This window comes from Schistocerca gregaria, chromosome 8 (assembly GCF_023897955.1).
Source record: "Schistocerca gregaria isolate iqSchGreg1 chromosome 8, iqSchGreg1.2, whole genome shotgun sequence".
Lineage (NCBI taxonomy): Eukaryota > Metazoa > Arthropoda > Insecta > Orthoptera > Acrididae > Schistocerca > Schistocerca gregaria.
The window spans coordinates 69463534-69479143 of record NC_064927.1 but is presented as its reverse complement, the minus strand read 5'-3'; the positions used below and the strand labels follow the sequence as shown (position 1 = coordinate 69479143).

Sequence of the window (15610 nt, the reverse complement as noted above, 5' to 3'; positions counted from 1 at the left end):
GGGATCCAGCAATTGCAACGCTGATGGCGATGCCGAACCATAAGCCACACACCCATAATCAAGGCGGGACTGCATCAGCACTTGATACAGCCAGAGAAGGGTGGACCGATCGGCACCCCATCCAATGTGGCTAAGGCAACGGAGAGCGTTTAAATGCCGCCAGCATGTTTGTTTAAGCTGCCTAATATGAGGCAGCCAAGTCAACCGGGCATCGAATACCAGTCCCAAGAACCGATGCGTCTCTACCACAGCAAGAGGTTCACCGTCAAGGTAAAGGCGTGGCTCAGGGTGAACCGTGCGACGCCGGCAGAAATGCGTAACGCAGGTCTTAGCGGCCGAAAACTGGAAGCCGTGCGCTACAGCCCACGACTGCGCCTTGCGGATAGTGCCCTGCAGCTGGCGCTCAGCAACTGCAATGCCAGCGGAGCTGTAGTAGAGGCAGAAGTCGTCTGCATACAACGAAGCTGCGACGGACGATCCCACCGCCTCAGCGAGCCCATTGATCGCAATTAAAAACAGGGAGACACTGAGGACAGATCCCTGTGGGACCCCGTTCTCCTGGACCCGGGAGGAACTATGGGACGCAGCAACTTGCACGCGGAAGGAACGAGACGACAGAAAATTCTGAATAAAAATCGGGAGCGGGCCCCTAAGACCCCACCCATGAAGTGTGGCCAGGATGTGATATCGCCAAGTCGTATCGTACGCCTTCCGCATGTCGAAGAAGACGGCAACCAGATGTTGGCGGCGTGCAAAGGCTGTACGGACGGCAGACTCTAGGGAGACCAGATTATCGACGGCAGAGCGGCCTTTACGGAACCCACCCTGAGACGGAGCCAGAAGGCCTCGAGACTCGAGGAGCCAACTCAACCTCCGGCTCACCATACGTTCTAGCAACTTGCAGAGAACGTAGGTGAGGCTTATGGGGCGGTAGCTGTCCACCTCCAGCGGGTTCTTGCCAGGTTTCAACACGGGGAGGACAATGCTTTCTCGCCATTGAGACGGGAACACACCCTCAACCCAGATGCAGTTGAAAACATCTAGGAGGCGTCACTGGCAATTCACAGAGAGGTGTTTCAGCATCTGGCTGTGGATGCGGTCTGGCCCAGGAGCCGTATCAGGGCAAGCAGATAGTGCACTCTGCAATTCCCAGTCGCTGAAAGGAGCATTGTACGACTCCGCGTGGCGCGTGTGAAAGGAAAGCCACCAACTTTCCAACCGCTCTTTCCGGGAGCGGAAGGCCAGTGGGTAATTTGTAGATGCGGAACACTGAGCAAAATGCGCTGCTAACCGGTCCGCAATCGTGTCGGAGTCAGTACACACCACTCCATTCAGCGAAAGCCCAGGGACAGAGACAGGCAGCCAATAGCCATGGAGTCGCCTAATCTTAGCCCAAACCTGCGATGCAGAGGTACGGACGCCAATGGTGGAAACATACCGTTCCCAGCACTCCTGCTTCCATTGGCGAATAAGGCGTCGGGCACGGGCACGGAGCTGTTTAAAAACGATGAGGTTCTCCAAGGACGGGTGCCGCTTATGGCGTTGAAGAGCCCGCCGGCGATCTCTAATCGCCTCTGCGATCTCGGGCGCCCACCAAGGCACAGTCCTCCGCCGAGGGGACCCGGATGAACAGGGAATCGCAGATGCTGCCGCAGAAACAATGCCAGTGGTGACCGACTGAACCACCGCATCAATGGTGTCATGGGAAGGAGGTGCGATAGTGGCGAGAGAGGAGAACAAGCCCCAATCAGCCCTATTCAGAGCCCATCTGGAGGGGCGTTCAGAAGAGTGATGCTGTGGTAGTGACAGAAAGATGGGGAAATGGTCACTACCACATAAGTCGTCATGGACACTCCAGTGGATGGATGGTGAAAGTCCGGAGCTGCAGATAGAAAGGTCGATGGCCGAAAATGTGCCATGGACTACGCTGAAATGTGTCGGCTCTCCCGTGTTTAAGAGGCAGAGGTCAAGCTGCGAGAGAAGAGTCTCGACATCTCTACCCCGGCCAGTAATCGCGGCGCTACCCCACAGGGGGGTTATGGGCGTTAAAGTCGCCCAGTAACACAAAAGGAGGAGGCAGTTGTGCTATCAATGCAGCCAACACATGACGCGAGACATCACCATCTGGCAGAAGATACAAACTGCAGACAGTAATAGGCTGAGGCGTCCACATCCTTACAGCGACAGCCTCTAAAGGTGTGTGAAGAGGTACACATTCGCTGTAGACAGAGTTAAGGATGTAGACGCAGACTCCACCAGATACCCTCTCATAAGCTGCCAAGTTCTTGTAATAACCCCGATACCCACGTAGGGCAGGGGTCCGCATTGCCGGAAACCAAGTTTCCTGTAGGGCAATGCAGAGGAAAGGGTGACTGCTGATGAGTTGGCGAAGCTCAGCAAAGTGGTGGAAAAAAGCGCAGCAGTTCCACTGGAGTATCGCTTTGTCCATGTCCGAAAAAGGCGTGAAGGGGCCGAGGAGGCAAATCACGCCACTGGGTCACCTGCTGCCACCGATGGAGGACCAGTACAATCTGCTTCCATGGTGTCTGAGGGTCCGGCGAGATCCAGGTCCTCAGCGGACGCCCGGATCTCCACCTTATCCTCGGACGCAGAGCCTGTAGGGAGCAGTGGGGTGGATGCCACCGCGCGTTCCTTGGCCTTAGAGGTCTTCTTCTTCGTCTTGTCTCTCTGGTCCTTGGGTTTCATTGGCTGGGAGGGCTCCAGCGAGTCAGTCTCCGGGACGGAGGAGGAGGAGCGGGAAGCCCTGCGACCAGCCACTGGTCTGCTTTTCTTCCATTGGCCGATGTCGCCCTTCCCAGAGGCGGAAACCTGGGAAGGAAGGGACCCAAGGGACCCTTTCCGTGCTATTCGAGCAGGGGAAGTTTGAGGCTTCCCCAGCTTAGAAGTGGGGACTGATGTCCCCGATGGTTGGGGGGTTGCTGCTCCGGAGGCAGGTAGTGCAGGAGCAGCAGGGAGTGAAGTGCCCCCCACCATCAAGGGGGCAGGTGTAGCATTCCGGCTCTGAGAGGTGGCAGTCTGAGGGAGAGCTAATGGGGCCATAACAGTAGTAGCCGCGGCGTAAGAGGCAGTCATTCGAACAGGATGGAGGCGTTCGAACTTCTGCCTGGCCTCAATGTATGTCAGGCGGTCCAGGGTCTTATACTCCATGATTTTGCGCTCTTTCTGGAAGATCCTGCAGTCCGGCGAGCAAGGCGAGTGGTGCTCTCCGCAGTTTACACAGATGGGAGGCAGAGCACATGGAGTATTGGGATGTGATGGGCGTCCACAATCTCGACATGTGAGGCTGGAAGTACAGCGGAAAGACATATGCCCGAACTTCCAGCACTTAAAGCACCGCATCGGGGGAGGGATATATGGCTTGACGCCAAAACGATAGACCATCACCTTGACCTTCTCAGGTAAAGTATCACCCTCGAAGGCCAAGATGAAGGCACCGGTGGCAACCTGCTTATCCCTTGGACCACGATGTACGCGCCGGACGAAGTGAACACCTCGCCGCTCTAAATTGGCGCGAAGCTCGTCATCAGACTGCAATAGAAGGTCCCGATGGAACATTATGCCCTGGACCATATTAAGACTCTTATGGGGCGTGATTGTAACCGGAACATCCCCCAGCTTGTTACAATCGAGTAACCGGCGGGACTGGGCGGAGGACGCCGATTTGATCAAAACCGAGCACGAGCGCATTTTGGACAAGCCCTCCACCTCCCCGAACTTGTCCTCTAAGTGCTCGACGAAGAACTGAGGCTTCATGGATGTAAAGGATTCACCATCAGCTCTCGTACACACCAGGTAGCGGGGCGAGTATGGTTCGCTGGCATCCTTAGTCTTTCGTTCCTCCCATGGTGTAGCCAGGGAGGGGAACGATTTGGGGTCATATGTAGTTGCGTTGTATTGAGTCCTGGAACGCTTAGAGACTGCTGGCGGCTGGCCGCCAGCAAGAGATGATGTACCACGCTTCATTGCGGGTCATCCGCCCTGATGCCACCTACTCCGACCAAGGGCCCTCCCCACGGGCGCCACCCAGCCTCAGCAACGACCACCTGGCAGGATGGCCATTGTCGGGAGTCCCAATGCCCCAAGGAGATAGGCATCTACTCCTTGGCATACGTGGGGAGTTAACGGCGCTGGCATCAGCAGAGCGATCCCTGTGTAGTCAGGGGGCTACAACCAACAGGGTACATGGCGGCCCCACCACAACGGACTGGCTACCGTGCTGGATTTCAGGTGATGTAGTCCAATATCGTCATTGGCGCATAAAGCGACACAGCATAGCAGACTGCAATAAACTGCACCCAAGAACAAATCCACGCCCAAGAGATGGTAGGTGAGCGGGACTGCTAATCGATGACGACAAACCTGGCTAGAGATGGTAATGCAGGATGGACACATCGCTCCTTGTAAGGCGCCCTTCCCCAATCGGCTCGCTCTTCGGAAAATTTAGAAGGATGGAGGTCAAACCCGTTAGGGGACCATCTCACAAGGCCAAAACGTTTGAGACTCCTTTTAGTCGCCTCTTATGACAGGCAGGAATACCGTGGGCCTATTCTTACCCCCGAACCCCAGGGGGACCCATTTACGGAGAGTAAATTGTCATGTAAGGAGGGATTTGGGCAAGCTATGGTTGCCCTCAGTTCAGCAGCTGCTTTGAGAAAAACAGCTTATGTTGAGAAACTGGGAAAGATACAATAATTCAAAACTGTAGATAAAATTTTGTTGAGAAAATACCATAAATCTTCTCTTTTATTAAGAAAGAACAAGAAATGGCAACTAATGTAATAGGTCTGCATTAGATTATCTGAATACCTCATGAAGGAAGTTACCTGTTGGTGTATCCTGAATCACTGAGAGTTGAAGTACTTTATCACCAAAAGGACCTAAAGAAGTATGTTCAATAGGGATGTTTGGCCAGATGTCAAAGTATTTTGTCTTTTTTATTTTCTCTTGCACTCTGTATTGTGAATGTTGAACCTACCGTACCATGTTTTTTATATATAGTACTGGTAGATACGTAAAACTTTTGACATTGTTTCTGACATTAGATGCAGTAATGATCTTTCAGTTTCAAGTATTTTCTGAATATAAATAGTAGTTATGATGTTTTTCTGTGTGTTTCCATGAAAGTATGTTTATGTTGTCAAACGTGATTATGTAACGAGAAAGTATCTCACTGCACCACTAGAACAGTGAAATATGAAAATGAGGATTGAATATTTTGTCAGTGAAAAGATTATTTCGGCATTAGTTACATGAACTCTAAAAGTGTGACAAGTTTATTATGGAAGACATTTTTGCAAAAATCATTTAAAAAACAGGAAACGGGAAAGTGATGAACAAAAGCCATATGAGAAATGGAGATAGTTTTTATAATTTGTTTCCTCGTACAAATATAAACAGATGAACAGTTACTCACAACTAACTGTATATAGAGCAAGAGACAGTAACATTCAGTATAACTAGTTATATTCCGGTAAGAATTCTTTTCAAGTTTAATTTTTATGGAATCAATAGGTGATACACTGAGTACTACCAAGCAAAGACCAATTAATTAAACATGGCAATGAATTGTGTGTAAACAGATAGCATTCTCTGGTCACACTTGTGTTATATAGAATGACACTAAATTGAACCAACCATTTACTGAAAGGAAGTTGTACAGGCCATGCAATAACTATACCGAGACTGTAAATATTAACATGATAGCAGCATGAAAGATAGCATTTCTAGTTGATAAATCAAGCAGAACCATAAACAGGTGCTATTGGACTGATATTTTATTTTGTATGTAAATTATTGTAAGTAAGCTAATCTCTTACTTATGTATTTAATATGAGTTGATATGAATTCTATTTTGGAATAGGAAATTGCTATGTGAAGGTGTACTGGCATAATTTAATCAGCACAGTTCATTATATGTTAAGTGATGTGAACCACTAGCTATGCGAGCTTATGCAGAGCCGAAGTTTAGATTTTTGCCATATGTGATTTTGGAAGCAAGTGTTAATTTCGTGATTTTGGTCTGTGTTGTTTGTATTTTGTTTATGCTTTTCTCTTTGCTGATCTGTACCTAGAATAGGATTATTTCAAGGGTACATGAAAAGATACTCAATGTGCGTAACATAAAAAGAGGGTGGTAAAGAACTTTGTGAACACTAGACCAGGAGCAATGCATTGTAACAAACATGGCTAACATACCAAAAACACATGACACATTATTCATGTAAAGTATGCACTTTTAAGAAAGACAAATGTAATAAGTATGCGAATTAATTTGTATAAGGAGTAAATGTGATCCAGGGAACACTCATGTGGGTAAGAAAAAGGGACTAATTTCTCCAGATATTCTTGAAATGCCTGTGGTGAACACCCTAAAACATAAACGAGGACTGTTTGTTGACGAAATCAGTGGACAAGAACTCGACTCACTCAGTTTGAAAATATGCCATGATCTGTAGACAATGGTGCTAACTACAAACTAGTGAGAAATAAAGTTCCCTAAAGTTAGACCTGGATCACAAAAACAACACACACGAAAGAAAATAATGAAAGTGAACTCTGTTGTACTAATCAAATTTTTCCCTAGGGCAGCTCTGCGATACTGAACTAATGTTTGTAGACCTGTTACAACTTTGCTTTGATTTTCATTATCAACGAATGCTAGCGGTCATCACTTGTATGGAGCAAGCAGGAGCGGGGGCGTGGCCAGCCGCCAGAACCATTCACACACATTCCAGCTACAATGGGTATTTAGCTGCTCAGCAGGTTTCCTGGAATCACCGCCAGATGTCACTGCGCGAGCCAACGGTCCTGCCTCCTCCTCAACAGAGGGCGCCAAACAGAGAAAGTTTTGTGATGTGTCAATCAGACGTGCGCACGTGTTTCATAGTTACAGAAAAGTTCATCAGATTCTTAGAGAAAAATATCAATAAAAAAGGCAAAAGATAAAAGAAAAAGAAAGATGCTAAACTCAGAAAGAACTCATATCTGCGACATTGTATTTATGTATATTTAATAAAAGTTAATGGACATTTTCTATAAAGACAGATGTATTTAAACAAACTTTGAGAAACAGGCACACAAAGACAGTACAGAGCAATGTGAATGTACCAAACATTTTCCCTAAAAGATCTGCCAAGTGGACGGCATATTTTGTTAATGATTCTATTGGAACCTGATGTTCATTTACCCCTCTGTAACACAATGTATACTAATTTTACGACAGTGGAACCATTGTTCTCTATCTCAAGAGTCAAAATAAGAAACAAGTGTTTAAGGGGGCAATGGAACGTTGCTTTCTAAATAATTAATAGAATAAACTCCAAATGTTTAATTAAATGCTAAAAGACATTAAGAATACATTTTCTCTTAAATGATCTCTGTGTAAATAAATATGTAAAGTAAGGAGAAAAGGTCATGATTTAATATAGGGAATGTATTTTTGTGCTGTTCTGATAACAAATGTTCCGAAGAAATGCTTATATAGATGGCTGTTTCACAAAAAGTATGTGTCGCTCTCCTTCCTGTAACTTTCGGTTAAATAATTACATAAATTTAATTATAATAACCATGTCTGAATCAAGAAACCTACTTTCCTCTTCCATTAATGTCTCATCTCAATTTATTATATTGTATTTTAGAACATTGTTTGGTGGCCACAATTTAACGCTACTAGTGTTCAATTGGCATTTACTTTTATCAAACTTTTATTTCAGCATCCCTGAGATATCTATTAGCAATCTTTTCTATCAGTATCCAGGATACAGGAGTTATGCAAACGAATCTGATGCTGGATGGCAGAATGCAAACCAATTGATAAGCAAGTAGAGATTTTCTAAGCACCGTTTTACTATTTCAGAGGCTTTGCCACCAGCAGTTATGATTAAAAAGTTTTATAATATTACTTTTTTTCTTTTTTTCCCAAATATCAGTAATATTACACTACCCCGAAATTTTTCTCACAGAAAGAATACACCGTAAAACGAGCACTGTCAAAATTTTACCTGCTAGCACTGTCAAAATTTTACCTGCTTAGGTGAAGAGCAAGGAACTTTTTAAAATACGTAAAGTTACTCATTTCTGCCACACAAAAAACTTCTAACACCACCACTGTGTACAGTTCTTCCTGTCTATCGCACGAGTCAGCGAATAAGCAGATGCACCGACATAAGGGAATATAGCACCGCATAGCACAAAGTGCAAAGTGCACATACAAGAATTTTATGCACCTTAAATAATACCAAAAATTTCTGAAATTATTAATTTTTTGAATAGCTTACAGTTCATATTGACAGCTAAACTTTTCCAGATGTAATTGGTACACAAGTGACAATCGGAACTTTAATGTGTTGACATGAAATATTTTATATTAATTCTGGTAGCACAGTTCTTTGATAATTTCTGAATAGTGTATATTACACTAACAGTGAAACAATCCCTACTGTGTTCCCTGCAATCACCACAAAAATGTAAAGCATCTATTGTATGATAAAAACAAATATTTTCTATAGAACACGAACACCTTATGAAAGAATAATTAATGATTTCAGGCACTTCACTTTAATTATTAGCTTTATTTAGAGCAAAGCGGGATGGAGGAAGAAATGGTTACTGTCATTCTGCATACAGTGATGCATAACATGCATACTTGATAAATTCGTAAAATGTGGTGATGTAAACTGACAATGCATGAATAACTCATGTTTAACAATACTATCAGAAATTACATTTCTGACAATTTAAAAAAAATACTTTATAGTGTGGAAACATTCCTTTGTCAAGAGGCTGAATCACATTATTAGTTCAGAGTGTAATCTGAATTAAGTTTTTTCACCTTCATCCTAAAGTCGGGGGTATCGCTATGTCCAGGTCAAGAGTGCAACACAATTTCTACAAATCGTAGCAAAATATTTTGGCTGTAATACTGAAAATTATTCTCTCCCATTTTTCCAGATTTTACTACATTGATTACAAAATGTTTGCAATTAAAGAGTCTTTCTTTTTTTTTTTTTTACATTTTTGGTCCTAATTTGCTCTGAAGTTCTTAAAGACAGATGTAAAACATGGGTAACATTAATCCACTGATTAATATCACTGGCATAGTTGTATAAGAAAATGTCATAGCACTCACTGACTGCACAAGCAACCCTTGCAGCATTTTAAGGGATAACAAGAAGCTGTGTCTTCACATTCGCTACAATTTCTCCATAGTATTATCTATCAATGACATCTTCTCTGTGTGTTTTGCTGATGTAAAGTTCATAATTTTGCAGCTTCAGTTTCAGCGTAATTTCCTGAATCTATGTAACCAGAAGTTGCTATTCCCATTAACAGACCAATGATGATCATGAGCAATTCTAAAACTTTTTTCTTTTCTTCATTTTTTCACACTTTTGTGAGTATCATTTTGGTGCATATTTTGTACTTTATTTATACAATTTATGTTCAAATTTTAGTAGCAAAACTGACCGTACACATGCTTAACTTTAGGTGCTTTCTCTCCCTCCTCCTTTTAACCAAAAAATTTCAGCTCTTTTATTTTTTTATTTATTTTTTTTTTTTTTTTTATGCACTGAAAGCTGTTACTGCATATATTTTCTTTGGGCAAGGGAGCTATTGTATTTTTATTATGGACTCTAGTTAGCACAACAATCATTGCTCAAATCACAATTGATGGAATCATCAGAGTTATTTTCCATTTTTTTTAATGTTTACATAATTTCTAACGAAATGTCAACATAATTTGAAAGAATTTCCAAGAAATTAGCTAATAAATAACTCGTATATAGGTCTTCAGGAGAAGTAAGGTATTTGATTGCATACCACATTGTTCATAACTCACATTTCCAAGGTTTAAAACATTACGAGGTTCCACATTACTATGAAACTCTGGAACCTGCACAGATACAGATGCTATTAGTATGTATATATGAAGAAAACACACAGAAAATTGCACGTTGTTAGCACAGGGCACACATGCAGACAAGGAAAAAAATTCCAGAATTTCACAGTTAAAAACACACTTTTTCCGGGGCAAAAATACACTTCCTCTGTGCTAAGTCACAGAATACATTCCCTCAGAAATGTAAAACTTATCAACCCTCTAAATGGTAAATGTTTTATACACTTATGTGTAACTTCTAAGCACTTCAGGAAACAAAACCCAACAAATAAAAAACACATTTTGGAAAGATATTTGATGTGCGGCAACATTTACACTGCATGTTTTCGTATTATGAAATTGTAAATAGGAATTTTACCAAACCCAGCACAATAGTTTCCAAAGCACTGAAATTGAGATTGCAATTGCTTTTGTCAGCCAGTTGTCACTCACATCACGTTATTTCGCTAGCAAATGACAGCACATATTCAGAGCAAAGGACATGTGATGCTGTCAGGCTATAGCAACAATACTGTCACGTAACACGAACACACAAACAGGAGAAGTTCATTAATCCACTTATAGTATGTGTTGTTGTTGTGGTCTTCAGTCCTGAGACTGGTTTGATGCAGCTCTCCATGCTACTCTATCCTGCGCAAGCTTCTTTATCTCTCAGTACCTACTGCAACCTACATCTTTCTGAATTTGCTTAGTGTATTTATCTCTTGGTCTCCCTCTACGATTTTTACCCCTCCACACTGCCCTCCAATACTACATTTGTGATCCCTTTATGCCTCAGAACATGTCCTACCAACCGATCCCTTCTTCTAGTCAAGTTGTGCCACAAACTCCTCTTCTCCCCAATCCTATTCAATACATTCTCATTAGTTATGTGATCTACCCATCTAATTTTCAGCATTCTTCTGCAGCACCACATTTCGAAAGCTTCTATTCTCTTCTTGTCCAAACTATTTATCGTCCACGTTTCACTTCCATACATGACTACACTCCATACAAATACTTTCAGAAACTACATATACATATAGTATATCTACAAGAAAAGCTACGCTTTCACATATAATATTGGCTTTTTTTTTCAATTGTGTTACCTTTTAAGATATATTAAACACAAATGCGCCAGTCAATTTTTTAATGACAACGTAGATGTCTGATCCTCTGATCCTGTAATTTTTCTAAGTCGGTGGTCCTCAAAGTGTTAAGTTTTGAATGAGAGTCAAATGCTCTGTAATTTAAGAAATTCATCTCACATTCTCATCTTGCATAAAAGGAAGTTTACTATGAAAGTAATGCTTGATCTGCTCATCCACCTTTTGTTGTGCTTCTGTTTGTAATTTTGTCATAGCAGGGCGTCACATGATCATGTGCTGTAGTGTGGCATATTGTTGAGTGGGAACCTACGGACTTATTGTACTTAGGGCAGTTTATCATCATATCCTATCCAGATCCAGATAAGGAATGCAAAATTAGAAAACAATTCTTGGCACAATATTCACTTCAAGACTAGGGTCTAAAACTCAAAGTACCCTAATATTTTGATATTTGGGGACTTCAACATAACTTTTTTTTTTTTAATAATGTTATGTAGGATTTCCAATCAAGCTTACACCAAGACAGCACCACAGAAAGCTGGTTAGAAGGAATACGAATTGCTCAGAGAAAACAGTTGTTTGTATACATCAAACGGCATAAAAATTAACAAGGTTACTTGTAAAGCCAAGAAACTGTGACTGTGTAATTGGCAATTTATATTCTATTCCAGGAAAGGCTTGTGGGGAGTTACAATGATAAAACATGAATCATGTCTTGTGATCGGAAGGCAAATGTGTAAAATTCTGCTAAAGCTTTTCAGTGAGGTTTTTGGGAAGGCAACTTTCTCGGAGTACCATTAGTGTATTACTTTAAGTTTGGTTATTTATTATGGCACAATGCTATACTTGAAATTCAGCAAACAGTTGAAACTAGCAAATATTGTGGAATGAAACACTTTGTTTCAAATAAATTGGCGACCTTTAAACCAACAAAAATCACTTTATGGTTCTGCAAAGCAATTAGCACTTGCTTACCAATAACGTAGAAATAAAAAAAAAAAGAGTCAGAAAACTGATGTTAACAACACATTTTAGTCTTCCACAACTATGAGAATGTATTTTAAGTCATTTGATAGCTCCCAGTCATAGAAATCTGTTTTGTTTTCATTTGATGTGAAAGCTGCAAATGAAAACAGAACAGCAAAATCACAAAACGTAAAAGAGGGTCACACGGAGACTACTCTCTACTACAACTCTTAACTGCTCTGTGCATGTGCAAATCTGGCAGCTTGGGCTCACCGGAAAAATTTTTCTGGGTAGCACTTCGCTGCTTGCAGCAACTGCTTATAGATCTAACAGCAACACTTTGAGTAGTGGGAAGCAGGAGAAGCTGCTGCTCGTATGCGAATTCAGCTCTGTGCTGGACATGCTTCACTTTCAACAGCAGGTGACCATCTCCTGGTATCCTACTGCGACAGTCTGTCCACTTGCCCATCGCTCTGGACAGACGTGTGTGTTTGTACTGTTCCAGTCACTACCTCACTTGTGCTACGTGTGGTGCCTGTGTCAGATAGTGTGTGTGCTGCCATAAGGCCCTCAGCTGGGCACACCACACTCACACATACACTTTTGCACTTAGCTCTGAGGGCTGTCATATTACACAGATGACTCTCTCTAGGCACTGAAACAATTACCTATTTGATTGTCATTACACTTAAGACTATAAAAAGCTATATTAGCTCACTTAGCATATAGAATTCAAAATCTGTCTGCTATTACTATGTAAAATCAAAATGGAGTGTAGAGATGCAGCTGTTTCCCAAATGCAGCATTATACATTTCTGCCCAAAATTAAATGTTTTACATTAGGAAAAAGACAATCACTTTCAGAACATGGTACGTAGTGCACAAGTAGACTTAACGATCAGATGCATGCACATTTGGAAATATTATAAGATTGAGAATTTATGATTGGATTTTTTTAGAGGCAGCTATTTTGACTGAGCTGCCAAACCACAAAATAAGCAATAAAGACTGTGATTCAGATATCATTACTGATCAAAATAACAATGAAAATAATTCTGTATTTAAAATTACAACCATGGAGTAATGAAAATAAAAGTGGAAAAAAATCAACTAAAATAGATGTGTTCTCTCTGTCTCACAAGAACTGTGAAATAATATTGGTCAGACAACCAAACTGAAACTCATAAGTTGTTGTAAAAAAATTGCCTAACAGTTGACTTTGTTATGAATACTTCACCAATTTATTGATATAATTTTGATAGTCAAAGTGCCTGTACTCTGAACACGGTATAATTTCACTATCTGCATGTCGAATGAAGAGCGTTCACCAGAGTACCATGAATGACACTAACTATTTTGTTCAGCCTACAATTTAAAAAAGTGTGATTCAAGACTAAGAAAATTTTTTGAATGCTTGTTACATCTAAAACAGTGTGTATTGGGCATATTAGTGAACAAATATAGCTAGAATTTTTCTGCATACATGTTTTCCCTCTCCTGAAATAACAATATTTGGCACTTTCTTAATAAAATTATCCACAGATGTTACTTTCCTGCTACAGCTAATACAAAATGAGTCACAAGTGCATCTTCTGTAGTTTGGTAAACACCAGTATCTCTAGCACTCATTTGTTTCGGTCAATAACTCGAGTAAACACCTAACACAAATGCAATCTATACAATATGACAAGCAACAAAGAGACCTGCAGTCAAAAGAAATGATCCATAGGTTCAAATTGTCATCTCTCATGTTCACGATCAATTCGTTTTACAGGGATAGTGAGACTTACACATAATGCCACACTAGCAGCAACTTATTCACAATTTTCCTGCAGATACAAAGATGAGAACTGAAATGTAGAAACTGTTGTCAGATATAAATTACAAACCATTCCTCCCATTTTATGTAATCGTCGAGAGACAAGTCCCGCAGGTACCCGCGCTCTTTGTAGTACTTGTAGCGCACTCGCACATCATCCCATGCGAGGTCTGCCAGCGACGAGGGTGCTGGCATGAAGTACTCCTCTGACGGGCTCAGGGGAGCCCCACTGGCAGTGCGATACCTCTCACCCTCTATCACCACCTGTTGGGTCAAGCAGTGTCAAGTCAGAGTTTGTTCAGAGCTAGGTACCTAGTGTACAATCAAAAAGGAATTTTAAAATATCATCAATTTAAGAATTTTGAAATATCATCAGTATTTCACTCATGCGTAACAAGTTCTGTTCAAGACAATTCCTCAATATTTTGTTTGAATAAAAAGAGCAAATAGACTTTTTTTAAGACACACAAAGAGACATACTATCCATAGTTCCTTTAACTGGAAACTGAAATAGATAATTATTCATTTCAAAAACAGAACAGTACCAGTCTAGCAACAGCACAACATGAAATGTAGGTTTGCTAATTCTCCTACAGCCATAGAGATTCACTAGAATATTGTGTCCCAGTAGTGCTTAAGATTTATTATTATTTTTTCCCACCTCCAGTTTTCGATAAGATTTAAACTGATTTCAAACTGACAAAACTGCATTGCAAATATATAGAAAATAACTACAAACTTAGAAAAGATACATAAAGAATGTGAAATAAGAAGTAATAATGAAACAGAGAACACAAAACAAACTAGACAAATAGAAAGGAAATTACATTAAAAAATGAATGTGTTGTGACACTGTGATGTTACAGCTGGGAAACATCCTATTGATATGGACACGACAAAAAAGGAAACGTATGCAATAAAATTTTAATCAAGAGAGTGCAAGCTCTACACTTTCTTCACGAATGTCTTCTCACGTGTGTGTGTGTGGGGGGGGGGGGGGGGGGGGGGGGGAAGGATGATCCTCAAACAGTGCATGTCTTCAATAACTATTGCAAGTATATGTGAGATCATAATATAGAGAAAAATTGAGAAAAAGCAATTAATATACAAAACACGTATACAAATTGTGAACAAAATTAATGAGCCCTAACATTATTAAATACAAACACAAAATAATAAACACTAGATCACAGAATCAATGGAATCATCATCTTGCAACAGAAATGGAAGTGATGCAGGAAGCAGGATTACTCAATAATGGAGTAGACTATCAGATCAGATGAAAGACAGCAGGATATGATGTGACAATTAGAAGTGGTAAAGGAAAATCATCAAGGACAGATTAAAACATAAGGTTGAAGGGATAGCAAATTGATAAGTAAAGGAGTGAGAATAACTTGGTAAAAATGGGGTAACATAGGTGGTTTGACGATTGCCTTTTTCTGACACTCATATTATTTTCGCCAACTTTAAACTCTTTCTTCCAATGGCCAGCTCCATTATTCAGTACGTAACAAATCCATATAACTGTATTTGCACGTATGAAACATTTCAGCCAGCAGCAAAGTGTATGCCATCGGGAAGCCTTGACAGAAACTACAGGTAAGACCACTTTAACTAAGAACTTCCTATGCAAATGTCTCTGAGCCCCCAACAAGCACACAAGATTAATGAGACGAGTTAAAAGCAGTTGATGCAGCATAGTAACTGCTATCCTTTTACGAGTGAAATGCTCACTGGTCTAGCAGTTGGTATTTGCAGGATATTTATCTGTCTAAACATTACTACAAGAGTACACATCCACTCCCCTATGTGTCT

The 15610-nt window shown here is 41.3% G+C and overlaps 1 protein-coding gene across 4 annotated transcripts in view; it reads right to left on the bottom strand.

Moving 5' to 3' along the window:
- The window catches only part of LOC126284037 (splicing factor, arginine/serine-rich 19-like), a 121281-nt gene that overhangs the window by 21304 nt on the left and 84367 nt on the right, over positions 1-15610 (bottom strand). For all 4 annotated transcript variants that reach the window (XM_049982599.1, XM_049982600.1, XM_049982597.1 and 1 more), the window contains exon 9: positions 13863-14056. In XM_049982599.1, coding sequence (XP_049838556.1) covers positions 13863-14056 — 194 coding nt within the window. The remainder of the gene's footprint in view (positions 1-13862; positions 14057-15610) is intronic.